Here is a 20,816-nt window from a genome sequence, read left to right on the forward strand (position 1 = left end):
GCCTGTGCCGACTCGCCCTGTGTTTGTTTCCAGCTCCGGTAACTCTGCTGTACAGAAGAAACCAACCCTTGTGGTTTGTGTTATGTAACCTTTACTATTTCAAATGAATAAAAATTGATTATGCAAAACTGGATTGACTGGCAATCTAAGCTTTGTTTGCTACACACATTCCCACGGTGCTTTAAGCCTGTCAGTCTGCAGCAAATATAATTACTTGAAGTTAGTTTGTGTGAGTTTCCCTGGATCCACCGGCATATATACCAACACACACATCAGACCATAATGTGCTATTTTCATTTCAGAGTGTGAATCCAGGGGTAGGGACTAGTTCAAGCTGAGGAGACACAGCAGAGGTTTGAGTTTGTCAACTCTGAACTTTATCTGTGAAAAGATGAAAAACTACAGCAGCAAATCCTGAAGAATCTGAAATGAGCTCAGTGTGAAAAAGAAATATGGCGGTTCAGGGCCTCCACCATCCAGAGCAGTTTCAGTTCCTCCAGGTGTTTCTGACAAACTGCATTCACAATAAATGAGATCACCGTGACCTTTGACCTTTGACCACTGAAATATATATCAAAAGAAATTCCCAACTGGTCAAAAACTGAAAGAATTCCCTCGAGGCAGATTTGAGATATGATGCTCAAGAAGCCAAAAGTCGTTCTTTTATGGTCACTGTGACGTTGACCTTTGACCACCAGAATCAGTTCATCCGTCAACATCTGAAATAATTCTCTTGAGGCTTTCTTAAGACATGTTCACAAGATAGAAAATGGTTTTATTAGGTCACAGTGACCTTGAACTTTGACCTCCAAGTCTGTCCCTGGTGTCCTGATGTGTCATGTCCACAAGAACATGAGGTCCCTGTGACCTTGACCTCTACCACCCAATCCCAATCAGTTTATCCTTGAGCCCAAGGAAAAGTTTGTATTGGATTTGAGGAAATTCCCTTGTGATTCCTTCTTCTAAAGAATGGGACGAGCAGATGGACGGACAGACGCCTCCGGCCCCTTGCTGTCGCCGACACTGAGGCCTAGAGATGAAACATGGTCCAGTTCTAACGCTGCCCATTATCTCTTCTGTCTCGTCTGAAGCTGGTTAAAGCCTCAGTGTTGCCTCAGGGTGAGAACTTCTAATGATGAGGTCAGACGCCGACTGGGAAGCCAGACACTGAACCAGGAAATGGAACCACGGACATTAAGAGACAAAAGCAGCAGAGAAAGGAACAAAAAGCCCTGTTAATCAAATCGGCTGCAGCTGCACACAGCAGCTCATGTAGACCTGTGCTGAAATAGCTCTCTGACCAGATCCTAACACGCCATTATCTCATGTGTTTGTTTCTATTCTCGGCTCCTCTGGCAGGAACCGGTTTGCCAGAAATAGCTGCCAACGAGCAGGAGAGCAAACCGTTAAAAAGCAGCGGTAAACAGACATTATACTGTTAACCATGTGTTTCCACTCCGCTCACTGCAGGTTTGACGATGATGGAGTTGAGCACCACACTGTAAACTGAACACTGACTTCATGAGGGAGAAATCCACTCGGACAGACTCACTGGAATAACTGCTGTGGGTTCTTTTGTTCTTTTGATAACTAGGATCAAATATTTAGTCAAATAAATCCAACAATCCCACTTAAATCCTTCTTTAAATTATTTGAATGATATTTTTTCTAATGCTCAGGGGTCAGACTGAGGCCTTGTTCTTTCAGAGGATAAATCAACTGAGTGCAGGAAGTTGAGAGAGGACATTTAACGCATTTGAAAGTGTTGTTGGTGTATTGGTCATGAAACCATAATGATATTACTGTGGCAACTGATTACTTCAGTTTATCTGTTCAAACAGAAGACACTACTTTGCTTACGCGGATACAATTAACACATAATTGATGTCAGACGCCGGGAAAATACGTGAAAAATGGACACAACTCTGTATCCTCCATTAAATCGACAAGTGGACAAACAGATTAGAGACTAACTCACCTTATCTGAAGTTCAAGTCCTTCCTCTCACACCACAGTGTCCATGTTGACATCCGTCCTCTTCATGGCAGCTGAGCGCAACACTAGCTAGCTAGCTAACTCTCGTGCTAACTACCATTTCTGCTTCCCCTCAGTTTGTCCTTTCTGTTTCAGATTGTTACAACAGCCACATACATATATACGTTATATATAATTTGAATTAACTTCACATTGTGTCTATAGGAACATGACCTTGTGTTCAACAAGCGTTTACCCAACCACAACGAGGTCACTTCCTGGTTCAGCAGGAAATACAATTTTATTCTGAGAAATTATTTTCTTGAAAGAGGATGAGATGCAGCCTATTCTATCTCCTTCTGACATTTAATTAGACTTTGTATTTAATTTATTCTTAATTCATTTTCAGCTGTAAAGACTGTTTGTTTGTTGTAAAAAAATAAATGCTCAAATTCTTTTTACAGTGTATATGCACATATAGTCCTAAATTGTTTATAGATTAGAGATGATTTTTTATAAAGCCTGAGGATTTAAGAGATTTTTAATCAAACCAAGTCTAAATATAAATAGAAGATTGTAGCGATTGACAGCAATCTTTGCAATTTACACAGAATGTTTATTACGGAGAAAGCAGATGTGGTAATAACTTTGTAACAGTGAAAGAGATGACTTGTGCATTTTCAGGAACTTGATTATCAAGCATAATTAGGAATTTAGTAAACAAGACTGACTGTGACACCCACTTCCTGCAAGTTGGAGCTTAAAAAAATGGAAAATTACAGTCAGCCAATCACATAAAAGCAGAAGATTCACAGTGAATCAGACACAAAACCACAAGTGACTGTGGTGGAGTCAAACTGCAGGAAATGAAACTGAACAGTTCTGTTAACACCCCTGGGAAAACAACGTCACATCACAATTCTGCCTCCGTCATGAACCTTTGAAAAACTTTTTGACTTGATCTTGATCTAGCTCTCTTAGATTCTTGACTTTTGGATTTGGATATTCTGTTTTGGGATTTATGGATTTTGTTTGGCAACCTTTAAATTCCTCTCTTGTTTACTTTGGGTCCTGATGTAGCAAACTCTAAAACTTGAGATGTGTTGAGGGAAATTTAAATACATAGGTCACTGAGATGTATAAATATAAAAACTCAATTGTAAAATTTCACAGTCGTGTCATTTTTGCTAAATCTTTTCTAATCGGACATAAAATTCCAAGAAATGATTCAAAAATCTGACGATAAAAGATGCATTATAGAAAAATTAAATAATCCTTTAATATAAAAGACATGTCACAGTTCAGAGTGAGTGTTCGTCGTAGCATCAGGAGCAGGAGAGCTGGAGGAATCTGTCCCCTCTTCCGACGACAAATCATCTTCCATATTCTCCTCTTCCTCGTCCTCTTCCTCCTCTTCAGGCGCCTGCTGCCGGGCCGAGCCAGGTTCCTGCGTGTCCATGATTTTTAGAAACTCGTAGAACTTGACAGCAGGAGGCCAACTGTCTTCACCCAGCGTCCCTGCGGAGACACACCAAGATAAGAGCCTGTCCACTTCCTGGCGACTGAGACGACTTGGCTTCACTTTCAGGGAGCCGTCATGTCGTCCATCTTTATAAACATATGGTAGGAAGTTCTCGGCTGCAGACAGTAGCATCACTGCTGCAGCAGAGGACCACCTCCTCCGCACCGGGTGTAAATGTGAGAGGTTAATTGGATTACTCATTGTCGATGTATTAACAGCTGGAAAACACAGTCAGATGCATTTTAACAGCATGTGCGAAAATGGCCTCATTGCAAAACTACAAGCTGTGAAGCAAATGACTGACTTTATGGAGCAATTACAGAGTCAATCAAATCAATCAGTAGGGGAAGAAACCTCAGAGAGAGCAACATGTGAGGGACTCTTCTGCCAGGACGGACAGAAGTGCAACAGATGCTGCAACATGGGAGTGGACATGTTGTTAATCAATCTGTAGGAAACTAAATCTTTTCCCAGCTTTTACCATCATAGTATTTCTACTATGGGTGGAACATTTTTCATATTCTTTTCAGGAACTCTCATTTAATTTACATTTAAGGCTTTCTATACTATTATATTCTATTCTATTACATTATTTCCCTCTTACCTGCAGGTGACTCTGTCTTGTCCTCGATCCTCTGCAGCCACTGCAGCACAGACGGGGCCACTATTGGGGTGTTGGGGGGGTACTGATAGATCTCACCTCCAGTGGGTAAATGGGTGAGGACCAGAGCAGGCAGGGGGGGCATAGAGCCCAGGTAGGACCCCAGGACCGACATGCCAGCTGGAGTTCGGCCACTGGGACACACAACGTCAAAATATAGATATAAAGGAAAATACCAGTGTCATTTCGTAAGCTCTAATTTGTTTGATGATTTGACCGTCGCACTTACAGGTGGATCCAGCAGGCGAGATACCGCTCCATCCTCCCGTCTCCCAGCTCCACCACTCTTCCCATCTCCTCCACCAGCGCCTGGTTCTGCCTCCGCCCGATCTCGTCCTCCTCCTCTCCCACGAAAAGGAGCAGGAGGGTTTTGCCCAGAGAGAAGAAGGACGGCAGATTTTCCACCGTCAGTTCAGGCTGGAGACAAAAGGGATATGAAAAAGAAGGAGAAAGAAATAGATATTTATATAGGTAGATAGAAAAAAGGTGCTTTTGATTCTGATTCTCAAAATATTTAATTATTACATTAAATTATATACACTCATATAAATATCAGGAATTTGTGTAAATAAATTCTTCTTTTACGTAGTAGAGGCTCTGCTTTGCTCCAGGACAAATTCAACGAGGACAACAGCACCACCCAAAGGCAGAACGTGTCATTGTTTGGACTTCTGTTCTCACAGTATTTACTTGTTGAGCAACATCTAGATTTTCAGATTTGTCGTTTACGCTTCATTTCGTCTTGGTTACATGAACTGGGACACGATGCGTCTCTCTGACCTTGCAGAGAAACCCTGTTCACACTGGATCCACACATGGAGCTTGTTAATCCGTGACACCCTGAACAATTTAGTCCTGGCTTTCACAAACTTCCAAGAAACACACTGTTTGTTTAAGGCCTTTTTCATGGGATATAAATGAAGTCTGGCTCAGACCTTAGATACCTTGGGATGTAGAGTTCTGCTTGTTTAACTTAAGTTATTACTTCTAATCAGGTAATCGTAGGAAAACGGTCACTTTCTTTTAGTATTTCCCATAGAAAAAAAAAAAAGAGAACTATAAACACACTGTGTGATTTACCATTGGATGGAGCAGAGCCGTGTGGATGTGGGAGAGCAGCTCCTTGGACGAGGACGCCACAGGCAGCGTGGACGAGGGACGAGTGGGTGTCCTCCAGGAGGGGAACGCCAACACTGCAGGAAGGGCCACGGTGTGGTCTGCGGCCCTGAGCAGCAAACACAACACACACACACACACGTTATTTAACACAATCAAATTTCAATACACAAAACACATGACCATTCTCGTGTACTGGGCACACGTGTTTAACCAGGACACATCTGGATGTTCGTTGCAGAATCGTCGTATATTGTTGAATAACAGTGAGTGATCGTATCCCAGGATGCTTTTTAGATGCATTGACACATTTGCCTGCTCTTATGATCTAATTTACTCCCAACTAGGGTTGCAAAGGGGCGGAAAGTTTCGGGTAAATTTCCAGAAACTTTCGGGAAACTTTCCATGGGAATATTAAGCTCGGGAATTTTGAAAAAAAAACAACTATGCAAATTAAACGCTGAGCAATTGAACATCATTCAAAACTCTATTTTAAAGATGGATGGAATGCAACACACGCTAGACGTTGAATTTCAACCCTCCACTGTGCATTCTTCCATCACATGCACAGATAACTCCCAGCATCCTTCACTCTACAGCAGGGCTATTGAAGCCTGCTGTAGTGTGCAGGACTAGTCAGGTAAGTTTCCATGATATTACTGGGGAAAATATATTAGCATGCTGATTGAGGATTGTTCATCTGTTCATCTAGCCTATTTCCATTAATTTATCCATCAATTGTAAAATATTTTTACAGACTATTCCAATTGTTTGGCTAACTATTTATATCTCTGGCATTGCATAAGTATGTTTTTTTTACAAACTTTGTTCTCATCTTATTCTACAGAACAATGCCACGTGCACTCTCTCATGTGTGGAGACATTTCACCCCATCCAATGTAGAAGGAAAGGCTGTGTACATTTGCAAATACTGTGCAAAGACCTATGTTAAGAATGACACAACGATGCAGAAGCATATAGTCAAGTGCCCAAAGTTTCCTCAGGGCTCAAATCAGACTATGACAAAACAAAATGTTTATATTTATGTCTGTATATGACAAGGTTAATACAGTTAGTATAAATTACCCACAACATTTCCAGTTTATTCCCGTTAATTCCTGTATATTCACGTTAATTCCCGTTAATTTCCATGGCAAGTTTCCAACTTTGAATATTCCCGGAATTTTGCAACCCTACTCCCGACTGATGTTGAAGGGGAATCAGAGCCGTTACCATTTCTCTGCCAGTCCGTCAGTGAGCAGTCCAGTTAGCACCTCTCCTCTCAGTGACTCTGCTGCTTCAGTAAACACTGGGGCACCTAGTGAGAGAGAGAAGCATCAACATCACACCATCACAAGATCTGTTACTACTATCAAATCCCTTCTTTAACCATATTCCATCTGATTTAAGTCAAATGTTTTATTGTATTCAACTTGTTTTATCCTCTAGAAAAGTGCCATGCAAATAAAGAGTATTGTTATTACTTTTTTCTTGTAATTATTAGCCAGTGAGGTGGCCAACACGTACTCACAGCCTCCTACCTGCATGTTCTGGAGACAGAAACAGTCCCAGTACTCTGTCGGGCTTGTACTCCGCTAACTCAGGGTGAGGCACTCCCTGTAGAAATGATGCCACTTCCTCCTCTGTGGTCAGTAGTGTGGGCGAGGCTGAGCAGCTCCTGGTTAAACCGCAGAGTTTACACAAACATTTCAGATTTCCTTTCTGATTTATAAAGAATTATTTGTTAGGAGGAAAACACATATTTAAATCCTAGGTGCTTAAGGGACAAATCAAATTACAGCAGAAGAGTTTAACCATTGACTCTGAGATATATTCACAAGACGTTCCCTGAGAAGCTGCTTTAGTTGGTTTCAATACGGCCAAGAACAAGTTGAGTTGTGTAAGAGCAGCAGCCGCTTTTCCTCCAAACTCATGAAACTAATTTATGTTTTGAACATGTCGACATGGGTTTCCTGTGTTTCCTGTTTTTTCTGAGGTACAGAAGATAAATTGTGACGAGAAACAACATTATGATTCTGATAAGATCACGTCTTTTTCTACTTTGTTCAGTCGTTTTCAGTATCGGTTGTTTTTCCTAGGAACTGTTTAACTTGGTGCAGCTCTAATAGTCCAAGACAAACATCTCTGCAGGATGTTTCCTCTTTATCATATGTGGAGATTTAAAATTCAACAGATCGTTTAAGACGTCTTTAAAGCCGTGGACTTTGATTTGTGAAGTTCTACTCTGTGTAATCGCTTGGATAAGCAGTGACTCTGCTCCCTAAAACAATAATAAACATAATTAAACACATAAAACAGGAAGGCATTGTTTAGTTAGTACTTGTCTAAAGTTGTGTTACTCTCAAGAGACACATTAGAAAAACAGAAAAGTCCAACTCTGAGCAGCAAATGCGAAATGATCCAGATTTGTTTTATGCGATGAAACTAATAATGTAAGTTCAAGTCATTTAACTCCAGTTGAGACTCTTTCTTATGGCTGTTAGAAAACTCACAGCATGATGAAGCGATGCAGCGCCTCGCTACCCAGCATGCCGCTGTAGTGCCGCGCCGACGCCTGGGGGGGGAAGACCCAGACGCCGGGGAAGGCTGTGATCGGTGTGAACGGAGCCGGGGGAGCTGAGCCTGACTGGGCGGCACAGAGGTCGCTCCACTCTCCACAGTCGACTGAGCTCATCTGCACGTTGCCGACCTCAGAGTCTGGAAAAATGATATTGATCAGTCAAACATCTGCATTAGATCAATTAATAAGATACAGACATAAGTTTAGAAAAACACCAGAGGTTATACATCCACAATCACATTTAGAGATAGTTCATATCTGGAGTTTGCAGCTGGACTCACCTTCAAGTCTTTCTGCAACTTCAATGAAAGAGTTGAGCACAGCCATTGAAACAGCATCCCCTGGTGGTGAGAAACAGCATCTACACTCAGTTCCATCCACATGTATTAGTTAGTTCAGAATCATTTGCTCACCGTCGCTGACAGGCCAGACTGGGTCTTACATTTGAGGTAGAACAGCACCACGGTGAGGCTGTTTTGTGCTACTGCAGAGTGGAAGTTATCAGAGGTGAGTTGGGCGATTGAGTCCATGTCCAGAAAGCTGCCTCTGGTTCTGTAGACGGACGCAGCGATTTCATCGTCCAGCTTGGCTGAAACACACAGATTAATATTATAGTTCCTTATTCTTCACTGTTATTCTCTTAATTTTACCATCAGGCACTTTACCAAGATCTGAGTCCTCCTCATCATCCTCGCCCTCCTCTTCATCCTCCTCCTCTTCTGCCTCTTTCTCTGGATGTGTAAAGAGCTCCATCACCTCATCGAGGTTGCGTAAGTGCAGATACTTCACCTCTAAACTCTTGGTGCACACACACACACACAATCAGCACACATGAGTAAAAGTAACGAGTGATTTAGTTTGTTTATATGGTTTCTCACCTTCTCGGGCAGCCTGTAAGCAGCATTATATTCATCAGGGGTTTTCAATGAAGGACTCTGGCTGAAACACACAGGTACACATACAAGGTTAATTTTAACTGTTTTGTCAGAGAAATAAAGCAACAAACCTGAGGTAATGCTCAAGTATTAAGAGGATACACAAAAGTATTGTGAGAGAACGCAAAAGTAATCCTCAGAAGACGTTTAGCAGCACACACCTGTGAACTAGCAGCACCAGGGCAAAGCCTCTCAGCCTCCAGGCCAGAGTGGTCGCTGTGTCCAGGTCCAGGTGTGCGGTTTCAGGTCGGGAGAACAGGAAGACCTGGGGGGTCTGCTGGTAGGGGAACTGAGGGGGCGGGACCATGGAGGGGTCGTTGTATACTTCAGACTGGCGGTTGAGAATCAAAATGTTAACAAATGTTCTGATTATTATGTACATATAAATAGTTTAAATTCACATTCTCTTGTATTGAGTATTGAGATCTCCTCAGTGATTCTACACCGGCGTCCTACTCACCACCAGTGGAGCCTCCATGAGCTGCAGGAAGGAGTGGAGGCTGAGGACGGACAGAGGTTTCCTCATGCGGGTCAAAGGGCAGCGCTCAGAGGTCACAGGGGTCATGAAGCCACTGTGAACTCGACAGTGGAGGAACCACACTTGAGACGAGTGAGACGATTCATTAACACTGAAGGAGGGAGAGAGAGGGAGAGAGAGACGGTCAATTCCAACCTTTTGTGTGACACATTTGAAATGTTTCCGAGAAAAGAAGAGAAAAGGAAAAAGACACGTACCCTAAATGTTTGAGCACTGGTCCTCCTGTTATGAGGATGAACTGGTATTTGGATCCGTACACATACGCCGTCTCCATCATTGATCTGTGCTCTGACGTGACATAATCAGCAAAGACAATGCAATTAATGTGATGAGTCATTCAAGTCAATCAGTCAAACTCGAGCTGACACAGAACAATCAGTGAATCAGCTGTTAAATACGTCGGTGGGATCATCTCCATTATTACAATATACGACCACTCTCACTCAACATTCGATCCGCCCTCCCCGTTCACACCTTGTGTTCCCAGGCTGCGCACGTAGCCCAGCACTATATTCTTCTGGCCCCTGGCGGCTTTCTCCATGGCCAAGAGGTCGGTGTCTGTGTGCACGTACCTGACCTCTTCACGCAGGATGGCGCTGCGAGAGGAAGAAACACAAACGCTGATTTGATTAAAACAGAACAAGGCTTCATCATTTTCCACGACTTTAAATTCATCATTTATCCTTCCCAACACAATATTGTCATTTATCATTTAAGGAAAGTAGCTTCTATGGTGGAATAGAGTGATTTTTACTTACAACAGGACTTCAGAGACGATGGAGTTGACGTCGAACACAGTGTCCAAATCCAAACCCAGGAACTCCTTACCCCCCCTGACCCAGAGACATGGTCCGAGACAGTGAGAGAAGATGTTCACCTCTTAGTTCAAATGAATATAACAGACCAGCATGTTCATGTTGACATTGTTGAGATGCTGATCCAACTCAACAGAAGTTTGTGCTGCTGTGGAACTGACAAGTGTTTGTATTATTTAATCCCCATTTATGTCAGTGAGTTATTAGTTACTACGTATATCCTGTCTGGTTATATTTGAATGTTGTGACCCACCACTGTACTTCCTGCCTACACAACCTACCTGAACAGAAACGCTGAATGCAGGAGCCTCTCGTCTGTGCAGTACGTGTGAACCGGCTCTTTATTGCAGTTAACCTGAACAGAAAGAAAGCAAAGTGAACGATCTGCAACACAATCGCTTACCAGCTTCTGTGTCTGAATATAGAAGCACTGGAAACTTGTATAGATGCTTGACAGATGCAGCACACAGCACTGATACTGCAGTAGGAGTAGTTACCTTGCCGACCAGCACGCCATAGTCGTGCAGAACCTCAGCAGACATCTCCAGCTCCACCAGGAAGAGAGAGATGGTCGGAGACACTGGAGACAGAGGAGCAGACACTGACGCTGTAGATCGAAGCTTTAAACACCAAATAGAAGACAGAGTTCACGGCTCCTATTTCGGTTTGTTGTTATAAATTGAAGAAGACATAGATTAGAAAGGGACCTGGCATTTTAATAGTGAACAGTAACGGTTCTGTGATGTTGTTTCTGTTGACATAGTTGTGTGAAACATCATGTCTGAGAAGTCCTTGGTCCGACAGGAACATCACTGACGACACAAAGAACCAGTTCCATGTGAAGAACGGCGTCGAGCTTCTCACCTTTCTGCTCAAAGTAGATAAACATCATCTTCCCAGAGTGCAGCTTCTCATAGAAGTCCAGGGCGCTGTACTCCACCAGCTCGGAGGTGTTGGATCGTTCTGTGCATCCTCCTGACTTCACCCACAGCAGCAGAGCAGCCATGCACATCCACATGGTGCAGGAGATCTCTGGAGGGGGAGATGATCCAAAGTGAGGGAGAAAACACAGATTATTAATATGATAATCTCTAGATGTTGCCTGTTTATCCTCATCAGCATCATCCCATATGTAGCTGCCACGTATATTCAGTCTTTTAAATGGACACAAAAGGTAAACAAAGCAAAGGATGCTAGCTGACTGTTACCTGAGGAAGCCGGAAGTAGGGTTAAAGTTCAACTTGAGTTTTTCCTAGCTGCAAAACCTCACTTGCACTCGAATATGAAGACATTGTACACATGCAACTTCGAGTAATGTTTGTCCCGATGTTGTTAAAATCCCGATTAAAGTCCAGAAAGGGCTTCAGTTATCAAGTGGTGCTGCAGCTAGCTTGTTAGCTTGGCTTGCTAGCTGCCTGTTTGTTTATGTTAGCCTGTGGTTATCGGTGCTAGCTCGCGTTAAAACCATGGACTGTAGGGTTAAAACGTGTAGAAATGGAGGCTGCGTGTCGGTGGGAGATGTGGACGGATGGACATGGACAAACACATGGACAGACACATGGACAGATAGTCAGAAAGGTTGTTTTTCGCAGCGACAACTGAGAAATGTCTCAAACTTTACGAGAAACAGCGAAAGAGCAGTAGTTAGAATAGGGTTTCCTGTTATTGTTTCAAAATAAAATATTTGATCAGAAATCTATCGCGGAGTGTTGAGGAGTTTATGCGAAAAAACACTGAGTAATCTTAATTGGGTGTGGGGGGGGCTGTGTTTGATTTATGTGCCTCTAAAGGTTGTTTCTCTGTGAATACCAACATTACAATCTTTTATTTTGAAGGTGTTCACTTCCTCAGCTTGCCGAGTTGTTTTGATGCTTCTGTGAGGAACGCCCATAATGGCATTGGCCAATTAGCATGTGGGGGCGGTGCGATTCCACAGCTGACATCACCGTGAGCCAATGGGGCGAGGGTGCTGCGGAGGTTGGGCTGTAGAGTCGACCAATAGGGTGGCGCGCCAGCAGAGTGGGCGTGTGCGGAACTTCTGGCTCGGAAACTAGATAGAATCAGTGGCTCTGGAATCAGCTGTTGCGCATGAGAATGAATGGAGCCTTGAGCCAAAATGGCGATCAGTGATGGGCCAGTTTCTCTTTTTGAATTTGGAGCAAGGGGCGGGTATAAAAGTGCATCACAGCTGATCTGGAGGTTTTGCCCCCTCAAGTTGTTTTTGCAGAGAACAACACAGAGACCTAGCTCCCTCTGTCTCCTTCTCTCTCTCTCTCCTGTTGTTGTTTTTCATTTATGGGATTCAAACCCACAGCGCAGTTTTATTATGCCACTTGTTTTGAGAATGAGCATCTTGCCATTTCCACTCGTCTTATTTTTTTGTCATCCACGATGATCTAAGCCCAGGTCTGACCCACTTTCAGAATCTGAGGCTGCCCATGTGTTAGTGGAGATGTCTCCCGCAGGAGAGGAGCTGTCCTCCGGGGTGTTCACCTCCCTGGAGGGGTCCCCTGGAGGAGCTGCAGCATCCCCAGCCCTGGAGCTCAGCCTCACCACTGTCTACACTGTCCTCTACTCCGTGCTGTTCCTCTTCGTCTACCTGCAGCTCTGGCTCATTCTGCACTACGGACACAAGCGCTTCAGCTTCCAGAGCGTGTTCCTGTTCCTGTGCCTGCTGTGGGCAGCACTCAGGACCACCCTCTTCTCCTTCTACTTCAGAAACGTGCTGCAGGCCAACCAGCTGCAGCCCCTGGCCTACTGGCTGCTCTACTGCTGCCCTGTCTGCCTGCAGTTCTTCACTCTCTGCCTGCTCAACCTCTACTTCACACAGGTAAGACTGTGCACTGGCTGTGTGACCTGATTCTGCAAAAGTGCTGACTCTGCACCGGTGCACTCGTGGTTTTTCCTTTGATTTCACATGTCACAACTCTGTGTTTCATTTCTGCACAAGCGAATGTGCTTTCAGTTGTGGGGGTTAGATTGTGGAACGACTTTAGAATGTGTCCCTCTATATTTTAAAGAAATGTGTGAAGCAGTATCTTTTTCTAAATGGGAAACACAAGCATAGAGATTGTGAACCACTCTCTTAAAGTGTCTCGGTATGAGACGGAATGACACTGCACTGTGTTTTCAGGAGGTCAGGAGGAACTTGAAGCATCATTACTCACAGGCGACCATCTGACACTCACATGCATGTGTGGAAATACTTTATTTGTGATGAGTCCTCACCCTGAACCTTATGACTATGAATCACACCTTGAATGAGACTGATGATTTAAAGGTAATATTCTTTGAAATGATTTATTTACCTGTGTGTTTGTGCAGCTTAGTTTAGTTAATATTTAATTAAACATCTTTCAAAAAAGTAAAAGGTCGTGGCAGGAAGTGAGTGAACTAGATCAGTGGAGGTCAGTGTCCCACATCACATGTTGGTAACAGAGCAGCAGCCAGTTGATATACCCCTGAAGAAGAATGATATATGTATTTAATAATATTTGTTCTTGTCTTTGTTCAGGTGATGTTTAAGGCCAAAGCCAAGTATTCCCCAGAGCTCACCAAATACAAGTGAGTCCTGTCTCTGTTTGGACCTCATTCTTTTTCCTGTGTTCTCAAAGCCAGAGAGTCTGAATCCAACCTTCTCCTCTACCTGTATTTTCCAGGGTTCTTCTGCGGTTGTTCTTCCTGTGTCTCAGTATATTTTTCCTGGTGGTGAATCTGACTTGTGCACTGTTAGTGCAAGGAGCCCTGGAGCGTTCGGAATCACCGAGGTAAACAAAACTAAAAAACTGCGATCAATACATATCAGTGTATTTGTGAATATAAAGAGTTTGTGTGATTATTATAGCGAGTTGATGTCCTCCTGTTTGCAGTGATGGGGGCATCAGACATGCAGTGTTGGCCCGAGTTCTGATCAGCGACAGTCTGTTCGTCTTGTGTGCCGTCTCTCTGGCCGTCTGCATCTTCAAGATTGCCAAGATGTCCTCTGCCAACGTTTACCTTGAATCTAAGGTAAAACCGGGAATTCATCAGATAATTGTAGTGCTGCTTTGTGCTGAGAAAATGAAACCTCAGAAAAAATCCTATTTATTGAAGTGGCCCTATTACTCTGTCGTAATTAGAAAATGTGTGTTAGCATGTATGAAATTTCCAGTTAAAAGCACAGAAAGCCCTTTGCATGAACTGTGGGTTCCCAGCAGAATACAATGAATGTGACTCATGACTCAAGCACAGACGCTTACATTTACCTCACATCGAATTCAATTTCTGGCCTGAAGTTTCTCATTTGGGTCACAGAGAGGCCTCAGTCATATTGGTGGATCCCATCTGTGGCCTATATCTGACATTCAGTTCTGATTCATGAGCGTAAACGCCTGCAATAAGCCCGGTGCCTCTTCCTGCAGGGTACGTCCGTGTGCCAGGCGACCGCTGTCGGAGCCGTGGTGATTCTCCTCTTCACCTCCAGGGCCTGTTACAACCTGGTGGTGGTGGTGCTGTCGCCACAGGACCGACCCAGTCCCTTTAACTGCGGCTGGTACAGTGGTTCTGATCAGGTAATGGATAAGGTGTGTGTGTGTGTGTGTGTGTTGAGGAGATTTGGGAAAGCAATGCTTGATGGGTAAAGGGCTTCATTTGGCTATAAATAACTCTGTGTGTGTGTTCTGACCTACATCAGGGCTCAGGCCTTGAGATGGACAGCCCATTAGAAAGGGTTCCATCATTGTGTGTGTGTGTGTGTGTGTAATCTGACATTAGAAATGATTCCTTTAATCTGTCTGTATCCCAGCTGTCGGTGCAGCATCTCCACATTCTTCTCAGATGGTTAAACCCAGCCTGATCACCTGTGTTTTCAATGATAAATAACACAAAAAGGAAAAAGATTCACATGTCGACTGGAGGCAGGGGGAAGCCTGGTTTTACATTGTGTGCGTGTGTGTGTGTGTGTGTGTGTGTTTCAGGCTGACGTGCAGGAGATCAGCGGTGAAGCCTACATCGTGTTTGGGATAATTTCCTTCTTCTGGGAGCTGCTACCCACCAGTTTAGTTGTGGTTTTCTTCCGAGTCCAGCGACCCAACCAAAACCTGGTAAGAGAAGCCATTTAAAATCCAAACGAGCTGTTAACTCTCTCAAACGCCGGAGATGCTTGAACCTCCACCGTATCCCTCAGGCTGCCGGAGGGATGATCAACAGCCACAGCTTCGGCTCCAGAACGTACTTCTTTGACAACCCTCGCCGCTACGACAGTGACGACGACCTGTCCAGAAGCATCAACAGCCGGGCTGATCGAGCCAGGTGGGCACAACCAGCACAAACACGGTTCAGTATCGGTTTTTCAGGGATACTTTGAAAAGTCAATACGGCCACTGATTAATTCTCCGTTTTCCTCCCAGCCTGCTCTCCAGCACGCCCCAGCTGGGTGCGTCCAGTTGGTACGGCTCCATCCAGTGTAACGGAGCTCTGCCGGCGGGCGCCGCCTCCGCCCATCAGCCGCCCGCCTCCACCGCCCCGGTGCTCTTTGCCTACGGGAACGTCCAGAGTCACCACCACCACCACAACTACTACTCCACCCCACAGAACAACAACTACCACCACCATCATCACAGTAACTACTACTCCACGCCACAAAATTATTACTGCGGGTCGCAAACCTATTTCTGCACCCCACAGAATTAAGCGTACAAAGGAGCGACACTCGCATGTCGGTCCTTTGTACGAGTGTCTTCATTTGCGTCACCATTTTGCCTCCCCGACTCCATCGAAAGCAGGTGCCCTCGAGTGGTACTATGAAAGATGCTGAGGGCCGAGTCCAGAGCACAAGAACTGGTTGTTTTCAAGAAACGTGGTGAAATCAACAACAGGGAAGTTGTTGTGCCACGACGAACTTCTTTTTGAAGACTTCACCATCTTTAAAAGGAAGAAAAACGGACCAGAGTGAAAGCCAGCGGAGACCGGGGACCAGAGTTGTTGCTAATGCACCTAAAACTGCAAAGACCAAACTTTTCCTGTTAAGTGTTTGTCATGCAGGTTGTCATTTTTGAAAGTGGAATCATCAGGGACCTAATAATCGCTCTCATGGTCCAATTTCACATTCCTCTTAAATTGTATTCAGTTCAGCGCTTCTATGGGCGGGACAAGTGGGCTTATTGAGTTCTAGCAGCTAATGCCGGAGATGCAATGGTCTCATGACGTAATTTTCACGAGCGTTTGGCCCACTGAGTTGTCAAAAGTAGATTGTGTTACTGTTTTCAGTGGGAACGCACATGATGCGAGCATATGTAGCATTAAAGTGGTGATATCGGCTGGACAACAACAATGAAGGATGCTCGCCCCAGCGTGATCCTCAATCCTGATGATCTGACAATGATATGCATCTATAGATTTCATGGTGTTTCTCACTTTTACGTCTGAATACATTACAGAAAGTAGCTTTTGCCATTTTGCCACTGGTTGCTGTTTCGTTGAGGGTTAGCCAGCTTCTATCAGACACTAGATTATCGAATATAGGGAGAATTTCTACTCTAACTAGATCTATTAGACCCATCCATCACACACGCGCTAATATTATCTTTTTAGTTGCAGATTTTTTTTGCGTTTTCAAACTGTGATCGTTAATTTTGCTGCCACATAAATAGAAAATTCTTCAAGACTTGTATAGTTTCACGTGTAAAATAAGCCTTTTTTGCAGTATTCGTAACTGATATTAAAATACTGTTCAGTTGACGTCAGCGGTCAATAAAGAATAGAACATGTCGCTGCCATGTGGGAGTTACCGTCGCTCTCCATAGCACAGCCCTGGTCAAACGTGCCGGCGCTGTCCAGGGTTCTTAACCCACAATCACACGATGGAAACTATATGAAAAGAGAAGTCACGGTACATTGTAGGTGATAAATGACAGAAGAATGATCAATATATTAAGGATTGAAGTTGCAATATGTGACATGCAACACTGGACAATATATTTGACCAAAAACTGGAAGGAATCAGCTGCTGTTTGTGAGCGGTTCAACAATTTGCACTTAGAAATTCACCTTCAGAGAAAAGAGGCTTTGGGGAGTGAATGTAGGATTTCCCCTCGTTGTGTGTGTTTCCTTCAACCTGTTACTGCTCATCCTTTAAAAGAAGGATCAATGTGCCATCGCCTTTTCATATCTAAGACTTTCATTCCTTAAGGAAAATATTTTTGCACAAGAAAAAGGTGGGATAGGGTGGGATGTTTTTAATCGATAATGTCAAATCCATTTCTAATCCAAGCAGGTTACGTTGTGAGTCGGTATGTTTGTGATTCTCACATTTTTGTTCTTGTGTAGTGTGCTTATTTTTTTTAACGTGATTTGTGTGTTTTAAAGATTTTATAGTTTCTTCAACTTTCCCTCTCTCCTATCATTATTCATAATCTCACATTTTCTGAATCTAATGATAGACTGTGGTCTTTTTTAACGTTATTAGAATTGTTTTTTGTGAATGTCCCAGTTCTCAGACTGAAATGACTGGAGTTGATTTGTCAGGACTGAGGAGGAAAAAGCTGCAGGAGTGTTTCTGAACGCTGTCGTACGTCTCAGACATTTGTCATCAAACTCAATCTGTAAATGACCATGTAAACTTTGACCTGGAGGTTCAGTGTGTAGGAGCTAGTGGCATCTCGAGAATTAAGACAGAATATTACGACTTTGAAATATGACAAGAATAAAGTCATCATTTTCATAAAACTTAATTCTGAAGTAACGACAACACTATTCTTAGTTTCAGGAGACTTTTACAAAGAATTTAATATAACGGTTAGATACTAGATCCTGCCAGAGATCCGATCTAATCCCACACACTGCTCCTTTACGGTTCACTATCTAAACGCCTGGTTCTGTTTCGCAGAACAAATTAGCGTTGGCGTCATTTGAAGAAAAGTGCTGTTTGTGTAAAGCGTCGCATGTATCAACAGGTTTCACTGAGCACTTTGAAACACAGTGAACGTCTGCGTCCAGCTGTTCTAACATCTGTTAACACCTGCAGTGCATGCTTCTGTGCCAGAGCGCAAGAACTCAGTGTCATATCTTTATCTTATCATATCTTTCCAAAGTGATTTCAATTGACGATTGTTTTATGAATTGTTTTATCCGTGGCCAAACTGAATGTAATCTAGTGTGTGACAAGTCACTAACGATGTGTATGCAAGAAAAGAAGCACTACCATGTTGAATAAAGACCCACTGCACTGTTTTTAGACGGAAGGGAAGCGGTCACTGTTCGTGGAGGACGTTACTTCACACAGATGAATGTCCTGATTGTTGGGTCGGACCGGTTCGGACTTTTCCAACCGACACGCAGCTGCAAACCTCATGTGATTGAGATCAGCAGCTAATATGTTTACGGCTGAATTAAGGGAAGAGAGTCGCTGGCCAACTACCCAGAGGAACCTGGCCGAGGTGTGTTGCTGCAGTTTCCAGGACAGAAACAAGGTCCAGGATGTGATTTGTGAAAATGTAATCCTGCATTAAAAGTAGATTTATTTACCTACATTTATATTTTTCTTTCTCTGTAAACATATATAACTATAAATGGCGCTCACTAGAGTTTATAGACGACAGACTGAAGACAGGTAAAGAATCTAACATCATTTACTTTATTTCTCCAATGAAACTTTTAAAAGAGCACATTTTAAATGTCAAATCGAACATGTGTGAATTTATAACACTGTTACACCAATAACACTGTTCCCCATGAAGATGATACGACGATAAACCAGAACCGGGATCCAGACATGAATAAACACGTCTCCTATGAGGATGCATTGGGATTAATACTGATTTATAAAACATTTGAAAACAAAAACAATGAAAATCTGAGCTGATGGTAAAAAAAAGTGCACAATAACTAGTTAGTGCTTTTGTTTTTGCCAGTCTGTTTACGGTCAAATGCTATGTGTTACTAAACCCTGCCCGAGGTGTTTATGTTTTTTGCTCATACCTCGGATTATAGGTGGCGGCTAATGCTGAAAACACATGCTGCTGTTGTGCTTAACCCCCATTAGCACTTGTGTAAAAACAGAAAAATAGGCAAACATCACACACACATGAGGAACAACAGTGATGAGAACAATAGTGATTAGAGGGGCCATGGATTACCCTTAATCTGCAGCATCTCTGTTTGTTTAAAGGGTCAGATATGCTCATTATCAAGCAGATCGCCCTCCTGTCATCTATTCACACCCAATGCAAGAGGCGAGAGGTGTAATCTGCTTGTTGGGAGATTATAAAAACCAATCCAAGTTTGTGTGGGAGCGGGTGTGAACGTGGGTTCGCTGGCTGATCTGCCCTCACACGGACATGAGTAACGATCCTGAAGATCACAGGGAGAATTAACCACCATAATTAGCGAGATGATCTGATGGACAGATGTCTGCGAGCTTCCTCTTGTCTTCTGACAGGCCCTTCGCTGCCCCACGCCTCTGACTGCTTCTCTTCACCACTGTCTTCTGTGTGAGCGACACTGAGGAAAGGTTGTTTTTCTGTATCTAAATGAAATGTGGGGGATGTTGCGTGTGCAGCCGTGCAGCCAGAGGATGGCAGCATTCCTGCAGCTTGTTCTCTCTCTCAGGCCTCTGACGCATTTGCTCTAGTCAGTCCCCCTCTGTGAGATGAGTGTTTTCCATTCAGCAGCAACGTTCTAGAAATATGCAGCACGAGAATATAAAATCACAAACAAATCAAAGTCGCCTCTCAAAACAAATCCTTGCTTTTTTACCTTTTCACAGAAACAGCTAAAAGATCCTAAATATGATTATGACCAACATGTTGTTATGTTTTTAAGAGAGGGGGTGCAGGGGGAGGAGATACGAGGCTCCAGCTGGAGAGGAATACCTCCAGGTTTATAAACACTCCTTATATAACTGGTGGAATCCTGTGTCCGGGTTGTTTAAAGTATCTCTGCTTCATAAATGACTAATGTTTACAGTCCAGTATCACGTTGGACATTTCAAATCACCATTAATCCAAATGGCCTGTCCATCATAATAAAAAGAAGAATGTTATTGAATGGTGCAACAAAACACAATTAATTACCCACACGCACGCACGCACTACACTGTAATACATATAGTACAATAACGACACTGTTGTTTTAAAAATGAGGTTTTTACTATTATAGATGGATGCATAGATAGATAGATGATATGGATATTTGGATGTGTGTTTAAATATATAGATTTATGTATATATATACAGATGCCTGTTACATAGATATGTCTTTACATGCATCGGAGTGTATTAACATAGATATAAATATATATATAACGATATCTATCTATTTTTATATAGATAGAAGTGTGATTACTTAGATAGATGTGTATTACATAAAAACAAAAGTGTTTTTACATAGACAGAAGAGTTTTGAAATAGATATACATGTATTTTCATAAATAGAAGTGTTATTACATAGATTAAAGTGTTTTTATAGATATAAAAGTGTTTTTTCACGCATATAGATGGACTTGTTTGTATAATATACAGAGAGAAGTGTGCGTCTCTCATGCTACAGTAGGATAAACAGCCTCTGTGTTGTCCAATGATCTTTCCTGGTTCTGCATGACAGGGCTGCTGGAGGAGCAGGGGGCGGGCTCTGCTGGCGGTGAATTCTTGAATGAGCCAATGGGCGGCGGCGCAGCGGGATGATGGACAGGCACGGCCC

The 20,816-nt window shown here is 43.2% G+C and overlaps 2 protein-coding genes across 2 annotated transcripts; one reads left to right on the forward strand and one right to left on the reverse strand.

Moving 5' to 3' along the window:
- Window positions 1-2,569: 2,569 nt before the first annotated feature.
- txndc16 (thioredoxin domain containing 16) lies at window positions 2,570-11,758 on the reverse strand. The gene is made up of 20 exons (XM_061066950.1): window positions 11,351-11,758; window positions 11,007-11,174; window positions 10,640-10,722; window positions 10,424-10,497; window positions 10,086-10,160; window positions 9,802-9,923; window positions 9,525-9,615; window positions 9,250-9,418; window positions 8,951-9,120; window positions 8,733-8,793; window positions 8,520-8,652; window positions 8,297-8,443; window positions 8,136-8,195; window positions 7,787-7,991; window positions 6,815-6,951; window positions 6,507-6,591; window positions 5,238-5,382; window positions 4,387-4,574; window positions 4,101-4,291; window positions 2,570-3,492 (listed from the first exon to the last, which is right to left on the reverse strand). The coding sequence occupies exons 2-20, from the start codon at window positions 11,158-11,160 to the stop codon at window positions 3,269-3,271; spliced, it is 2,514 nt and encodes an 837-aa protein (XP_060922933.1). The 5' UTR covers window positions 11,161-11,174; window positions 11,351-11,758; the 3' UTR covers window positions 2,570-3,268.
- Window positions 11,759-12,356: 598 nt separating this feature from the next.
- On the forward strand, window positions 12,357-18,350 carry gpr137c (G protein-coupled receptor 137c). Its single transcript, XM_061067114.1, has 8 exons — window positions 12,357-12,972; window positions 13,657-13,706; window positions 13,802-13,909; window positions 14,012-14,150; window positions 14,543-14,692; window positions 15,098-15,223; window positions 15,307-15,431; window positions 15,530-18,350. Exons 1-8 carry the CDS (start codon window positions 12,595-12,597, stop codon window positions 15,810-15,812), a joined length of 1,359 nt encoding a protein of 452 aa, XP_060923097.1. The 5' UTR covers window positions 12,357-12,594; the 3' UTR covers window positions 15,813-18,350.
- The last annotated feature ends 2,466 nt before the right edge of the window (window positions 18,351-20,816 follow it).

Source organism: Limanda limanda, chromosome 23, assembly GCF_963576545.1.
Source record: "Limanda limanda chromosome 23, fLimLim1.1, whole genome shotgun sequence".
Classification (NCBI taxonomy): domain Eukaryota; kingdom Metazoa; phylum Chordata; class Actinopteri; order Pleuronectiformes; family Pleuronectidae; genus Limanda; species Limanda limanda.

Bases quoted from the DNA above. Each gene is read 5' to 3' on its own strand.
- txndc16 (XM_061066950.1), bottom strand. From the start codon at position 11,160: ATGTGGATGTGCATGGCTGCTCTGCTGCTGTGGGTGAAGTCAGGAGGA. The intron at 10,498-10,639 runs GTAACTACTCCT...CTTTCTGTTCAG, and splicing joins ATGGCGTGCTGGTCGGCAAG to GTTAACTGCAATAAAGAGCC. The intron at 10,161-10,423 runs GTAGGTTGTGTA...TCTCTGGGTCAG, and splicing joins CATTCAGCGTTTCTGTTCAG to GGGGGGTAAGGAGTTCCTGG.
- gpr137c (XM_061067114.1), top strand. From the start codon at position 12,595: ATGTCTCCCGCAGGAGAGGAGCTGTCCTCCGGGGTGTTCACCTCCCTG. The intron at 13,910-14,011 runs GTAAACAAAACT...TCCTGTTTGCAG, and splicing joins GAGCGTTCGGAATCACCGAG to TGATGGGGGCATCAGACATG. The intron at 15,432-15,529 runs GTGGGCACAACC...TTTTCCTCCCAG, and splicing joins AGCCGGGCTGATCGAGCCAG to CCTGCTCTCCAGCACGCCCC.